Source organism: Branchiostoma lanceolatum, chromosome 3 (genome assembly GCF_035083965.1).
Source record: "Branchiostoma lanceolatum isolate klBraLanc5 chromosome 3, klBraLanc5.hap2, whole genome shotgun sequence".
Taxonomy (NCBI): Eukaryota; Metazoa; Chordata; class Leptocardii; order Amphioxiformes; family Branchiostomatidae; genus Branchiostoma; species Branchiostoma lanceolatum.
The window spans coordinates 12,072,829-12,087,927 of NC_089724.1; the positions used below are offsets into that span (position 1 = coordinate 12,072,829).

Here is a 15,099-nt window from a genome sequence, read left to right on the forward strand (position 1 = left end):
TCTCCTTTGGACGAACACACTCATCCGACAAATTGGTGAAATTATCAAGACGCACCGGGCACTTACAGAAAAGTGATAATTGTTGGGTGATCGGAGCGCGCATACCTAGTCTGCCTGGTGCACCCGTTCTACGCCATAGCACTACTAACATAACTCGACCCGAATTCGAGTTGTAAGGAATAATTGTAATGGTTTTGTTTCATGTGCTTTTATCATCGGTTTATTATCAGATGATGTTTACAACAATGAGTAAAACCCGTGATCCAATAAGTAGCACCATCGGTGTTCGCTATGCATTAACGACGGATGAAAACTGTTACTGTAGAGCAAATGATCACAACTCAGCGTTTATTCTGAATTTGAATGTAAGATAGATTTGCATAATGCACATTTAGGGAGAGATAGAAATGACACGCATATGGTGCGGTCCAAACAAGTAAATTTTACAGATTATTATCAAGCATTTGACGGTGAGTGAAGTGTGACTTTTAGTATCGTATCCAAGCAAGTCTCCTTGTGTGGTTCATTTACAGCGCAGAGAGAAACGCCATATTGCAGCAACCGTTTTGAAAAAGTACATTTTGTAAAAAGCAACAAGCGCCCGGTCATGTACACGTACATTAACCTGTAAAATCCTGATTCTTTTTTTGGCTGTATGTATGTTTTTACATCTGCTCGAAGACCTATTTAGTCAAAATCACGACCGGTCCCAACCCCTTTGGGCAAAAACCTATACATGCTTTTCACTCACATTAAGTCTGTTTAAAAAACTAACTCGGGCACTCTATATATAATGTCCTTGCTCGGACAAGGCTTCCGAACCGGACGTCTTTCTCAAGCTTCTCCATTATCAAATAACGACCGAACAATACTATCTGACAGCCTACCTACAAGATAAGAAACGTATTTCCTCCCTCTCTGTCACCAGTGAAATGGGGAAGAAGAAGTGCGGATACAATCCTGAAGTCATTGCAGTGATAGCGACTGTGCCCCGGAGGAAATTTTTGGCCTCTTTGTAGCAAAGTCCTCCTGAATGCGAACGGGAAGCCCGAAATCCCGTAATGAAAGAAATGGGCTTAGTCTAACCCCTCCCGAGCCAGCAAGATCATATTTTGATACGGAACCAGCCAAATCGCCGACTTCCAAAGCCACGGGGCCTAGCTCCTTTGATGCTGACAATTGTAGGGATGCGCGCCGCGCCAGATAAGGGGGGAAGCTACACTCTGGGAAAACTGGGAGAAAATTCTCACCGAGGTAGGAGAGCGATCTCATGGACTGCCCGGAACCCGGGGTCGCCTTTAACGCTATCCACATCGTCCGTGACACTTTAGGTTTCGCTTAACGTTGTGCAGAAAAGCCCGCAGTCCACGAATCCTGGGTCTTAGAATGGAGAAGCCTGGCTGTGGGATGTATTGCGACAAGGCTCAACAAGGCTTATGTTTGACTACAAATACAGCCGATGTGTCGTGATATATGGCTGCGTGCTGGTTCTCCTGGTGGGACGCGATGTGTGTAGGTGTGCTGTAATAAACGAAAAATATCTTCGACAACGAAGATCTACCAAGGCATATCTTCCAACCGTGACCTAAAGATTTGCCAACTTTGATTATCTCTTGGCATACGTAAACACTGACCATACTGAAGAGGAAACAAGGTAGCGACAATAGCCCCATGGTCAAACATAATGCGTACCATATCGAAAAACGCAACTCTAGTCTACTCTAACACGACAGAATTCCTACAGGAAACACTACCACGCCATTTATTTTTTCAACAGCTAACCCCGGCACGGTATGTGGATGATATTTACAAATATCCACGGTGCGTGCAGTGAGCGGAATCTTTCTTTCCAACAGGGAACTTTCCCCTTCCTGAACTGTCTGCCCCCTTAACGTACGGGTTGACAAACGCCGGGGTTACGTACAGAACAAAATCATATGGCAACGACTCCATCCACCTGTCCTACACTTGTTAAGTTCAGGTAAAATGGGGAATGGAAATAGTAGGATCTCTGGGTCTGACACCGATGCGCTGACCAGGATATCCCGACGATTAAATCTGTCCAGCCTGGTCTAACCATCCCTCCCCACCGCGACACGTCTCGCACATGGCCGACCGCTAATTCCACCGCGGATTGTTTCCATATCGTCAGCCTTCCCGACGCGTCAGCCGACCTAAATTTGGCAGGCGGGACAGGTGGCTATCTCTACCCGAGGTTAACCCCACCTATCCCCCTTGAGCCGGCGGGCTTAGGGCCTCTTTACAAAGTAACCTATCCCGATCCCCTCGGATTGTTCGCTGTTTTAAATAAAGCCTGTTTAGTCAGGGGCACTTGACGTATTTCTATCCTGTTGATAATTTTTCTCTTCGCGCCCTCGGAACCAACTAGTAATCTGCCTTGTACAGTCTGTCCTGACGGTCTCTGAAATACACCGTTCACCTTTACATTATAATCAAAACCAGTGCTGAATAATGGTGTAATCTTGCGTTATTTGGTGATTATTTTGTCATTTTAACCTCTGTTCATCCGAACTACGAATATTCATATGGGCCATGGCAGGTGTATGCAATGCTATAAGCTATATTTTTAAAAACAAATCAATTTCAATGAAACGAACTTCAATGTTGATTGCGGACCGACTAAAGCAGTTAATTCTAATGTGTACAATGTCATTCCAAAGAATCGAAGGGGAAAACTACAAATGTTATCAAACAAACTTACGGATATTTGTGAGGTGTTTTTGCTCGGAAGTGAACCAGGAAGCTTACCTAGAAACCATTCGATTACTGTTGGTCATTTTATGGAAGTAGTCGTAAGGAATTGTTAAAAATTGTGACTTGTCAGGGATTCATGTAACTTTTTCAAAATTCCTCGACCTGAACTATTACTTTCGCAGTGTCTTCATTCTTCCCGATGTTTTATCGCCCCTAGTAATATAGAAATTGTTACATATTTTCATGATAAACTCAGAAGAACTATCATCGCGTCCGTGGACAGGCCCGGACTTTAGCGGGGTGTCATAGTGATCAGTGTTGTGATACGCGCGCGCCTTTGAAGTGAGAAATGGAAGCTGTATTTGCACGAGGAAGCTTGCTAGACCGTCGTCTTGTGTTTTTCTTGTGATACCTTTCCCTTTGGGAACCTCAGACCCCAGTCCTACTATCCTCAGGCCGATTACAGGACACTCGAAACCCTATCCGACAAGACCAGTCCGATCTGTGCCAGATAAAATCCTGGAAAAATAGCCCGGGTATTTAGATAATTCAAACGCTTCTCTCAGGTCATGCCGCTGAGAAAATGTGCCAATTAGTTTATTTGGTATCATTGTTACTACCTTATCATTCTGGTAAGCGGAAGTGGAGGACAATGTAGTACACCAGGAGAAATGTGCCGCGGAACGGCCCGGGATACTCTCCTTTCGGAGAGTGAATGCCGGATCAATGTTGACAAAAGTTTGATGTGGTACAACCATGGATGGGCGCATATCTTAACGACATCAAAACAGCGGCTGCTTCACCCCAAACAAGAGGCCCCGTCGGGGCTCGACAGGTATCACTACCGAATCTCAGCATCACAGGTTGCCGTTACCCCAGATCTTTAGTCGATTATCCCCAGTACAAACAAACCCGTGTCGGGCAGCGTTTGTAGTGTTGTTCTTCAGAATTGTTACAGTGGAGAGGCCTTCTTTTCGGCAGAAGCGGCCCATTGTCCCAGGGTCAACACTATCCCTCACCTGCGGAAAGCGATCTGCTTTAATTGTGGGGTAAAACTCGGATGCCGACCCTTCGATCTTTCCGCGCACTCGCGAGCTGAGGCCGATGGGAAAATATTAGCCCAAGGCGAGGCGGATCCGTTCTTCTGTAATAACGACGTTTAGCGACGACCAAGGATAGCACAACTCTTGTCAACAACAAAGCGGAAATTTCCGGTTGCTCCCATTTCTAAAGAATAATGTCGTGATCCTGTCCAGTCAAGGGCAGTAGAAGGAAGTGTTGGATTAAAAAAAGTGGCAAAGAGCCTACACTTGAATAAGTTGACTTACCCTTCTTACAACTGGCTGCGTGCGCAACTCCCTGGCTTGGCAAGATTCGCTGAGAGACGCCGACGACTTACGAAGTGGGACGAACGAACGTGTCTCAGTCACCTGTCCCCCTCGTGGCGGACCTATAGACAAGAAACAAAGTAAAGTTTATCAAGATATGCGCCTTTCGATAAGCCATCGGTTACGGCAGCGTGCAGTATGGACTGATTATGCAAATGTCATGCGGCTGAAACAGACCTGTTGAATGGGGGAGACCCATTGAAGTTTATAGACCCACCTTAGACCACGGCAGCAGACGGGCCAATTCGACCCCCGGCTCTAAATGGTAGCAGTAAAACGGGTCTGGATTAGCCAAGAGTAAACTTAATTAAGGTCATAACAGCCAGGGTTGGACCATGTCCAAACATTAATTCTAGATCCCGCCCACCATGAAATGGTCCGCCCCCACGGAAATCATTTGGGCAGAGGGAGGGCGGGCCTGATTGACAAATGCAGCCACGCAACAAATAAACAGTGCGTCTGCGCGCCCTCACACAGTGGAGTCAGTGGTGTGGCAGCCGTCAGTGTCGGTGTTGTGGCAGCAGAGTCAGTGTGCGTACGTCCCCAGCTCGGTCATAACGTGATTTAGCGCTCTTCCGCTGCCAGCCTTGTCCCTCAGACATCCCTGGTCGCTTCGTTCGACCTGACAACTCTGAGGCGCACTGCGAGTCTGAAGTAAACTTTCGTCCGAAGAAGGCCTTCGGTGAAACTGTGCCCATTTCTCTGTGCACTCCGCACAACAAGACAGTTGTTGCTAATTCACGTCCATTGCGATTTAAGAAACTATCGAAGACTTTCACAACAAGCCGTGGACATTGTGAGGATCCGTTTTGACAACTCTGGAGTCGTCACAGCGCGCCTGGGCTAGGGGATTCCAAGATTTCGCAATGACTTCGATGCGCCCGCAACCGGACCTCATGGACAACATGCAACAATACGCGAGTGTCGATAGCATGGCGATGTATTCCCGTAACATCCAGGCTCCACAGCACAGTGGCTACCCTCTGGAATATCCCCAGACGTCCTACTCTTCTCACTGGTTTAACGGACTCACAAACCCCTACCTGAATATTTCTTCCAACGCGGGGTACGGCATGCCTAGTTCCTACACGCCTCCGCCGCCGCCACAGAGGAACTACCTCACGCCGCCCGGCTTTGGTAGCTCCGACTTGAGCTGGATCTCTCTGCCGTCTCAACAAGAGCTGTTCAAACTCGTCAGGCCGCCTTACTCCTACTCCGCTCTCATTGCCATGGCCATACAGGCCGCCCAGGAGAAGAAGCTCACCCTGTCCGGTATCTACCAGTACGTGGCCGACAATTTCCCGTTTTACAAGAAGAGCAAGGCCGGCTGGCAGAACTCGATCCGGCACAACCTCTCACTGAACGACTGCTTCAAGAAAGTACCAAGGGACGAGGACGATCCAGGCAAGGGCAATTACTGGACCCTCGACCCTAACTGTGAGAAGATGTTCGACAATGGCAACTTCAGGAGAAAGAGGAAGAGGAGGGACCAGTCCGGCGGCGCCGGGGGGCAGCAGAACCGGCCGCCGGGTGTCCCCAACCCTGCCTCCAAACCCGCGGGCACGCTGGAGAACGACCCGGTCCCCAGCGCCGCCGCCGCGGCACAACAGGTGCTCGCGCCCAAGCAGCCCTCCATCGCCAGCGACGTCTTGCCTCCAGCCGACGTGCCTCCGTCAGCGGGGCAGACCCACACTTCCCTCGGCATGATGAGCGACATGAGCCGACAGCACCACCCGCCCAGCTGCGGTGCCCCCATGCACGGACCTCCCTCGACCCATAACCAGACCCTGTCGGGACACCACGACGTCTACTCCGGGCAACACTCGCACCACACGTCGGTGACGAATCCCTTCAACTTCAGCGTCAACAACCTTATTCACTCCACAGAGAACAAGGTATGAACCAACAACATATGCAACATCACGAACTCTGTACACCAAACTTACCTGAACTCGAACTGAAGTATAACATTTAGTGGAATGTCTCTTTGGGCGCTGAGCTCTACGAAAAGAATGGAGAGAGGATTTCCTCCCAAGAAGCAATGTTATACGAGATTTGTATCCTATTTGCTGAACTGAATAATGCTTTTACAATGGATTTTAAGACAATATATATCACCCTAACTATAGGTCTCTGTAAATGAGATCACATCACAGGTAGATATTTCTAGTTTACCTGTTCAGCAAAAGGAAAAGAGAAATGCGCCTTTCTTTGTGGAAACAGACCATATTCTCTAATTCTCACCGAATATCTTAAATAGACGACTGTTTTTGAGCAGCGAAAGTGTAAAAAATGTTTAATCAAGTCCATATTGAATCACTATTAGTAGCCTACTTTACAGAGATGTTTGTTGTACAACCATCTAAAGTGTTTTGATTCGCTTCTCTATCTTATTTTTGTGTAATTTATCTCACATAATTTGAATCTGATGACAAAGTTGCGATCTCTTATGTAGTAAGCAAAGCTTACCAAAGAAAGAGTGATTTTTGTGTGAATACCATATCAAATCATGTATTTATATAGTGGACAGTAGCGGAGGAGTAAAGACCTCTAGTAAAATGAGGAAATATGCCCAAGAGGCTGTGGTCGCCCTGTTCACAGCAAGATGTTGAACCATACTTTGTGCTTATAATGGCCTTATATAGCAGGTCGGAAGTTTTCTGGTGAAACCATGTGTGTTTTCACCGCTGCGCTCTCAATTTGTTTGGCTTGTTTGTATATTTTGTGTTATGAGCACGCTGCTCTGGGCTTGTGTCCCAACACCAGAATCAGGCCACTCGGCCAACAGAAAATATTGCACGTTTCCCGCTGGGACTATGTGGTAAAACATTTCAGCATGTATGATTTTGTCCTTAAGCATTTGAAATTTTGTAAAAAAAGAAGCTAAAATGACACCCATTTCTTTCAGTTTGGATATGTACGCGTATGACAATTCTATAGAAGTGGTCGCCACCATACCAAGGGCATTATTATCGCACAAAGTTAGGGGAAGTTGCCAGACGGCAGGATGGATTTCTTCTCAATATAACTCTTCCGAAAGAGAAACTTTGATTTCTGCATCCATTTAATCAACAAACGTTTTATCATTACTTTAATGACGAGAATCAATTAAGAATACGAAATGCTGGAATCAATTTTAAGTACAATGATTATATGAAACTTGTTAATTAATTTTTGTTCGAAATAAGTTGCGCAAGATGTACATATCAAATTTTTGACTGTTGCAGAGTATATAACTAGCAGCATACTATTATAAATAAGTATCGTTATGTACTGAGACGTCTATACTAGTTGGTTGATTCTTTTTGTTGTCTTTATTGTATAGAAGTTCAGATGTGGTTAGACCTTTGGCAAACACGTCGCCCGTGAATAAAGAAAGCTTGTTGTGGCTCACTCCGGCCCTTGTGTATGCTCATTGACTATATTTCATCCGTAGGAAAACCCCTGGTAAAACCGCGCCCGTGTCTCGGATCGGGCGGATAGCTTTCCTAGAACATTGTGTTTTCTCAACGGCAGAACGTAAACCTCTTCACCACGGTGGTGAGAAAGGTACACGTGCAAATCCCTTCGTATAGACAACCGGCTGGCCCCGACTTACAAAAACAGATTATTACAGAAATATGTAAGATAATTTTCATACAGCGAACAGAAAAAAGTCGTGGATCTATCTTTTCACGGACATTGCTGTCGCAAAATGAAAGCATTACCCTGGCGGCTCACCGGGTAACAGAACTTGATTTCCTCGTTACAAGAAGAAAGGCGTCCTGTCCGCTCATGTAACTGATCTAGCAGCTATGTTTCGAGGAATCCAAATTCATCCCAATAGACTTAATACTAAGTAGTATTGCAGAGTCCGTGTGAGATTTGTCTTTGATCTTCGCCAAGTAAAACACCTTTGATGACAGAAATCGATTTTGTCATGGCAGACCTGTGCTCAGAGGTGGTTAAACAAACGGAAATCTTCTTGTTCCATGGTTGGACTATGGGGGCTATGAGCTCAATGGACTGCCTTTGATTCACGATTTTCACGTCCAAGTTAGTGTGAAAGTAATTTCTAGCTTCATGTTGGGAGACTTAAAACAAAATTGCACCAGAACTGAGGCAAGTTTTAAGTTTTAAAGAAGCCCCCACCGAGCGTCTCCATTTACTTTAAGCCCAATCTGTTACAACTAATCCTCCTTGAAATATTTCGTAATCGTTAGAGAGAAATTACTTTAAGGCTGAGAATTTGTTTCGAACTGTGAAAATGTGTGGTGTAGATGGTGAGCCACGCGCGTAACATGCGGTGCGTGAGCCTTTTTAGATCTGTTGAAACATTCTATTATGGAATAAGTCGTGACCATGAATCTAAACTCCCTAGAAGAGAACGAAGGTTTGGTAGAGAAAAATCAAAACGTTCCATTTGCATGTATTTAGTACTGCTTATACTTCATGAAACTGGGGGTGTTTTGAAAACATGCGGCGGCACTTGCCCTGGCACCGATGTCGCAGTGAACCGGCAATCAATTCCTTTCGCCTTTCCCTCCTTGCGTTAAGTCCAAAAGCTTGTGATATTCTCCCGCCTGTGTCTATGGTCTACTCCTCCCTAGTGAAAGCTACAAAACCACCAGGAAGAGTGCTGGGTTCTGATTAATAGTAAAGTGTTTATAATGCTCATTTCTGGTCGGTACCGCGGGTGTGCTGGTTCTTCTCACAGTCTCCCGACGCTGTCGCCATGTCAGTACCCTTGAACTACAGGTTCGCAAAATTCATTTGACTACGAGAGATAAAAGGGGGCAAACAACACACATATAGCATACCGGGATTATTCAAAACATTTTGCTTTAAATCATGGATTCGGAAATTTCCTCTGAGTCATACAGTACTTGGAAACTATTTACATGTATATTGAAAGCGCACTCGCTGCTGATAAAACAACACACAACTCTAATGATCTGTGGCTCAAAACACAGGAGAATGCAAGTCTTGCACCATCAAAATGTTTTAATGCTTCATGAAAATGTGAACGAGGCGTCTAAAGCTTTACGCATATCTAATGACTCACAATTCAAGATTTCAAATCGTCCTCCACATGGAAGGTAGAAATCAAACGATAAACTTAATGTATATTAGCTTACTACAACTTCAAGCCTGCGTTAGAAAACTGCTCGTATGTTCTTTTCGTGAAGAGAAAAAGTTGGTAAAATTCTGACCAAACTCCGCATGATTGTAGTGGAAGTAAAGTATCTCAACTCTAAAACGTGAAATTAAAGTGTCTCAACTTTAAAACGTTTTTCTCCAAAATTCAAAATTACGATTGGCCACATCGCCGTATGTAGAGAAAACAGTAGGCAGGAATTGTCGAATGTGCATGCTTATAACTTGGGGGAAAGCTACTACCCATACCTCTCTTAAAAACGGCTTTGTTAAGATAAACTTCAGATTTACTGATTTCTCCTATTAGATCATTCTAATCATGTTAAAGTTTTGCCCGATGCGTGTATAACCGTTCCCGCTTTTAGCGACCCGTAAAGACGTTTACTTCCAAACACCGCGGCAGGTGCAGGGCGGGAAGCGCACATAGACGCCGGGACAGCACGGGTACTGGACGGGTAGTCAACTTAGCTGTGGTTTACATTTGACGTTTTTGCTATGTCTACAACAATATGGGATACAATTGCAAAATTAATTCAAGTGATAAATAGGAATAATATATTAGTAACAGTGGAAAAAGTTTCACTTTTTTATATGGAAATTTAGATATGTGCAGCTGCTTGCTAAGATTTTCGGTCAGTACTTGTTAGACTTGAAGGCAGATAATTGCTCCATTAAATGTCCATTACTTTCTGTATTTTCAATCAGAAGATATACTTTTGTCGTTATTCGCAATCAGAACGCGAAATTTCATAAAACCTCAATACAATACAGAACACTAATCAAAAGCACAACTACAGGAAACACCATTTGCAAGCAAACGTCGCATGATTGTGATACTAGCGGCACATATGTCCTCCATATCGACCTGACCTTAACAACATGTCCCCAGACATGTACCTTCGCCAGCAGGCATTTTCCTGAACTTTCACAAAGCTCATTATAGAAATAAATTCCACAGGAAATTGGTATAACAGTGCCGTTATTCGAATCACAGAACATCTCGTCACAGTTCTGCTTAACATGTACATTTAGAAGAGGAAAGATGAGAAGGTTCTGTGGTTTGACCTGACGTTAGTTTTCTGTCAGAGAAAAAATAATCTGCAGGTTTCTAATGAGAATTATTCCCGTCGACGCCACCCCAGCCCCGCGGAGCCGCGCCGCGCCGTGCCTGCCCGTGTTGTCCTCTGTTGTCCGGGGAAACCCTACCCCAGACCGGCACTTTTCCAAGATGCGATGAAAGACCGAAAACGGGTGTCAGTGTGCCCGGCATGGACTTTGAAAACCTATCCGGGCGGCGGCGTGAGAGAGGGGTGATACGGGTGATACCTGGGCGCTGCCTCCCGCGGTAGCCGGTCGGGAGAGGGGAGGTATGCCCCCGTAGGATTATTTTACTCTGATTAACATACGCAAGGGACCGGCGCGGGGACACAGGATCGGTATCTCCCCAGCGGACAGAGAGTGATAATTGCTGCGCACTTTAACGTGGTGACAGATAGCAGGCGACAAGTACGGACACGTGGCACATGAGGACTGTCATATCCGTGAAGTTAAAAACGTCTCGACTTCCATACTTCATGTAGTAGGTGTCGGCTCGACGAGGTCAATGTTATAGCAACGGCAAGAACAAAATAGACGTTTCTGACTGGAATGTTGTAAGAATTTTTAAAGAAAAATCTACGACAAGCGAGCGTCTTCATATTTGGTCAAGAGGGTGCATGTTATGTAATTTATCAGTGCCATTCTTACAATTGTGCCTGGTGCCTCAGCTCGGTAGGAATTCAGTCCAAATAACATCGCTACATGGTAAGCCATGAAAGGCGCATACCACAGGCGAAAACTACAAGTTTAAAGTCACGACCGATCTCATATATTGGTAAGAAACGGTTATATGATATATATGAACATGAGGCTAAAGTATTGAGAAAAGCTACAGACGCATCTGAGATGAGCAGACCAAGCGTGCCTTTAGGTTGGGGTGTTTATGTGAAAGTAGTAAAGGTTTAGTCTCCAAAAAAGATGGGCTAAAATGACCAGATGACTGTCATAAACTTACCCACGCATGGCGTTTAATGACATTACAGGCATAGACACAATGGGGACGATGCAGTTCATCAATTAATTATTCCCACAAGTTGTACATATTTCACTAATTGCTGCAAAGACGTAATGATTTTCCTTAGAAACCTTGATTCACAATGGCGCGTTTCATTAATATTTTAACGTCATTACTCACACAAAGCATTTTTTCATGATTAGAAAAAAAATTCGTTGTAGCCGATATAATCATCGTACCATAAATTTTTCTCTCAAGACGAAAACTTCGTCACTGCTGTAGATGTCATAAATCAGCTGACAGGGGTTAATCAATTTCGACTGGATAAACACCATTGATATTTACGAAAACCAGTTACGGGCATGCCATGTAAGATTTGTACGGTATGGTAAGGCGGTACACCGTGTGTCTCTACGTGATACTGGAGCTAGCTACTTGTGGTGAATGAATGCAGTACAGTAAAGGCCATATCACACATAGCCGACCCTCTCCAGACCATGGTTGGGAGACAGTTATGAGCAAGGTCATTTGTGGTTGGTAGTTGGTCGATGAGGCTGCCTACTAGTCTTTAAAAGATACACCAACCGACTATGAATCTTAAAAAGTCAAATTAGAGAAAGCCATATTCTGCTTGAATGCGATCAGAGGAGTGAACTGAAGCTAGAACCGGATGAATTCCAGGCTACTCCCAACCCAGCACCGATCTTGGTTCGGGAGTGGTCGGGAGGAGGTCGTGGGAAGGTCCTGAATAGGGGGCTTGAGAGATTGTTGCATGTCCCTGGTTGACGGAGATATATCCTGTATAGAACCCTGAATAGAAAAAAAGGTAGTAGTTTCGCACATTGTCTCCACCTCACAACTATGTTCTACTTTCGCAAAGACTTTTCGCGTTATAGAAACTTTTTATAAGAGTTTTCTTAAGAGGTACAAACTTCGACATTGTACATTTCCCTAATTGCTGCATAGACAGGGGTTTTAGAGGGTATCCTAAATGAAGATGAATGAAGAAATAATACATTTTTCTGAAAAATTGTGAACTTGCTGTCATAACTTGCCAAAACATCTTGATAAATGCAATGACATGAATGTGCAATAAGTGGGTCTTCCCCACACTATAACGACAACTACAAAGCACCAAACATAGCAAATATGTTCCAATAGTAGGACTGTCCGGTTGAGGTTTACAGAAATATCCGGTTGACGATACACAAGAACAACGTTATCACTTTCAACACTGTCAAAACAAGTCAACCTTCAGACCCACGCATGGTTTGGACAAAGAACGATGCCACTAGATGTTCAACATGCTGCCACAGATCCGCTGTTTAAATAATGTCATATATCCAGGTAAGTGCTGGTCATCTGAGTTTGGTTTAACAGTACAGGACTCATTTCCGGACGCCCTGTCTTCCTGTTAAACACTACAAATACTCCCCCTGAACACACCTGACACACTGGCCACTGGCGCAGAAACACCACAAATACTCCCCTGAACACACCTGACACACTGGCGCAGAAACACCACAAATACTCCCCTGAACACACATGACACACTGGCGCAGAAACACCACAAATACTCCCCTGAACACACATGACACACTGGCTCAGTTGTACAGTCTTGAGGCCAGACTGATGCAGCCTGAGATTTCACAGCTTTCAGCGCACAAAGTTTTCCAAGGACAGCATCACACAGTAAAAATTTGTTTTAGTCAGTCAAGAGCGACGATGACAATGACGGGATGGTAACATTGATCATCAACTCTTTCTATATTGTTTCAAGTTTAAGTTGCTTGCGCACAATATCTCTCTCGTATTGCACAACCCGAGCGTTTTTCATATCACTCTACAACGACCGAAACTACACCATAAAAGAAAAGAAAAGTACATTTGCATAAATACAACCACACGTGCCCGAATATTTGGGGTAGGGAGAGGGTATGCTAGTTCTCCATGTCAATTCTGAGAACTTTAAGGTTTCTACTGTCTTCCCTTCTAACCAAGGTTGCTGACCTCAGACCAAATTAATATAGCCTTCCCGATGTTTATGACGCACCAATAGTAGTTAATGCTTCCTGTGTGAAGTGTTTGCTCGGTCCGGGTCAGTGTTTGCCCAGGAGAAGCGAACGCAGTTAATGTCGAATGTTAAAGCCTGAAAATTGCCGCCCATAAACGTTGCTACACTTTTGCGCCATAAACCCCTGGTGATTCGTACCAACTTACCTGGAGTTTACAATTTCATTCTAACCCACCTTATCATCGTATCGGCAGGAAAACATGTTGAAACTTTGTCTTGAGTGGCTCAAAGGAAATCTCGAAATTATTTACCAACTCGGTTCTTCTTATCAGATAACTTGCTTACAATAAATATGAACTCTCGAGCAGGAGAACCAACACGTAAACCATAGCAGCCTCGTTATCCGACGTGCCCATAACAACCCACAGTAAATACTGCCGGCTTACCGGGTATTTTGACGTTTACCGTGCAATTTACAAGACCCACCGGGACATGCCATTTCGCCATGTCCATAAATCCTTTTACCCACGTTGTATTTACAGACTGGTCGGTGATCAAATATTGTAAACGATCCCGCGGCATGGTTTCATCTGTGTACTTTTCAGAGGGGCGAACACCCGATTGCCACTGGACTACAGACCCTTTCCAAGAATTTCCTGAACCAAATATCGACGTTTCCTGGTAAAAATTAATCATTTGGAATAATCTTTTTTATCGGTCGGTGAACGGCGTAATTCTTAACCGCATATTTCACATACCTAGCTCGTCATTTCGACCACATTTACCGAAACTCGCCGCTCTTTTTTATTTCAGGTCATTTAGTCATATCCCAGCATAAGATCCCGGCAAACTGAAGTGTAATTTCTCCGATGTCGGTACGCGGTAGGCTCGTGCAATCGCTGTTCTGATTTGTCAGTTGCGACACCCAGGGTACCCCGGCACGACAGCACACACATGTGGCGACACCACGCGCCGCAGTTCCCTCACCAGCTTGTTTCTGTCTGTCAATCTCAGCAGAAATGGACAGAGAAAGAATTTCCAGGCATTAAAAGCATGGAAAATCTGCACCGACCCAAGATATCGACGACGGCTGGCGTATGAATCGAAATTGTTCAAATGTTTCAAGAAAATCAGGGAAAACGCGTAATTTCTTTGAGTAACAAGTGCAGTCACATGAAATATGACTCTAATTTTTGTGGCACAATGTTGTTAACGGCAAATTTAAACCAACCAAAACAAGAAAAAATGACACTGGTATGACTATGTATCATCACTACACCATAGCATCCCCCCCCCCCCCCGCCGTCTTCTACTATCTGTGGCATCAGGAAAGTTGCATTTTAGCGGGGCAAATACCAGACCCGACCTCTGTCATCAAGTACCTCTCCACCTCACCTCTCGTCAGGCCAAACCGGAAGCAGACGCGCAAAATACAGGTCTCAAGGGAGCAACGTTCAACTTCGGTCCGCTTCAGCCTGAACGAAATACTGTACTCCTAGTCGCCTGTACTGAAATATGAGAGAACTGCATCATTATTGGTTACATCCCAAGAAATTGCTGAAATCAATGAAAGAATGCCAGTGGAGGGATATCACGTTGCTTTACATTCATGGCTAGTTCAGTTTCATACCAAAGCATCTTCAATAATTTTTTTTCTTTCTCAGTCGTCAAACTGTCAGATATAACGTTATCATGTTTCCTCACTCTCCACTAGTAAACACGTCATATGACAGTGTTAGTTCCTGTCAATATGTCAAATGGAAAACAAAATATATTTCACAGCTACTACAGTT

The 15,099-nt window shown here is 44.6% G+C and overlaps 1 protein-coding gene and 1 long non-coding RNA gene across 3 annotated transcripts in view; one reads left to right on the forward strand and one right to left on the reverse strand.

The window, feature by feature from the left end:
• LOC136430304 (uncharacterized) overlaps window positions 1-14,798 on the reverse strand; it is a 28,939-nt gene extending 14,141 nt beyond the window's left edge. The window contains exons 1-2 of one of the 2 annotated variants that reach the window (XR_010754875.1): window positions 14,702-14,798; window positions 4,044-4,165 (exon numbers count right to left, since the gene is read on the reverse strand). This is a non-coding gene — a long non-coding RNA (uncharacterized lncRNA). Of the gene's footprint in view, window positions 1-4,043; window positions 4,312-14,701 lie in introns of those variants that run through there. The other variant, XR_010754874.1, reaches the window with a different exon arrangement.
• LOC136430301 (forkhead box protein I2-like) lies at window positions 4,349-7,496 on the forward strand. Its single transcript, XM_066420786.1, has one exon. It carries the CDS (start codon window positions 4,970-4,972, stop codon window positions 6,002-6,004), a length of 1,035 nt encoding a protein of 344 aa, XP_066276883.1. The 5' UTR covers window positions 4,349-4,969; the 3' UTR covers window positions 6,005-7,496.
• Window positions 14,799-15,099: the final 301 nt, after the last annotated feature.

Coding starts and splice junctions, on each gene's coding strand:
- LOC136430301 (XM_066420786.1), top strand. CDS start 4,970: ATGACTTCGATGCGCCCGCAACCGGACCTCATGGACAACATGCAACAA.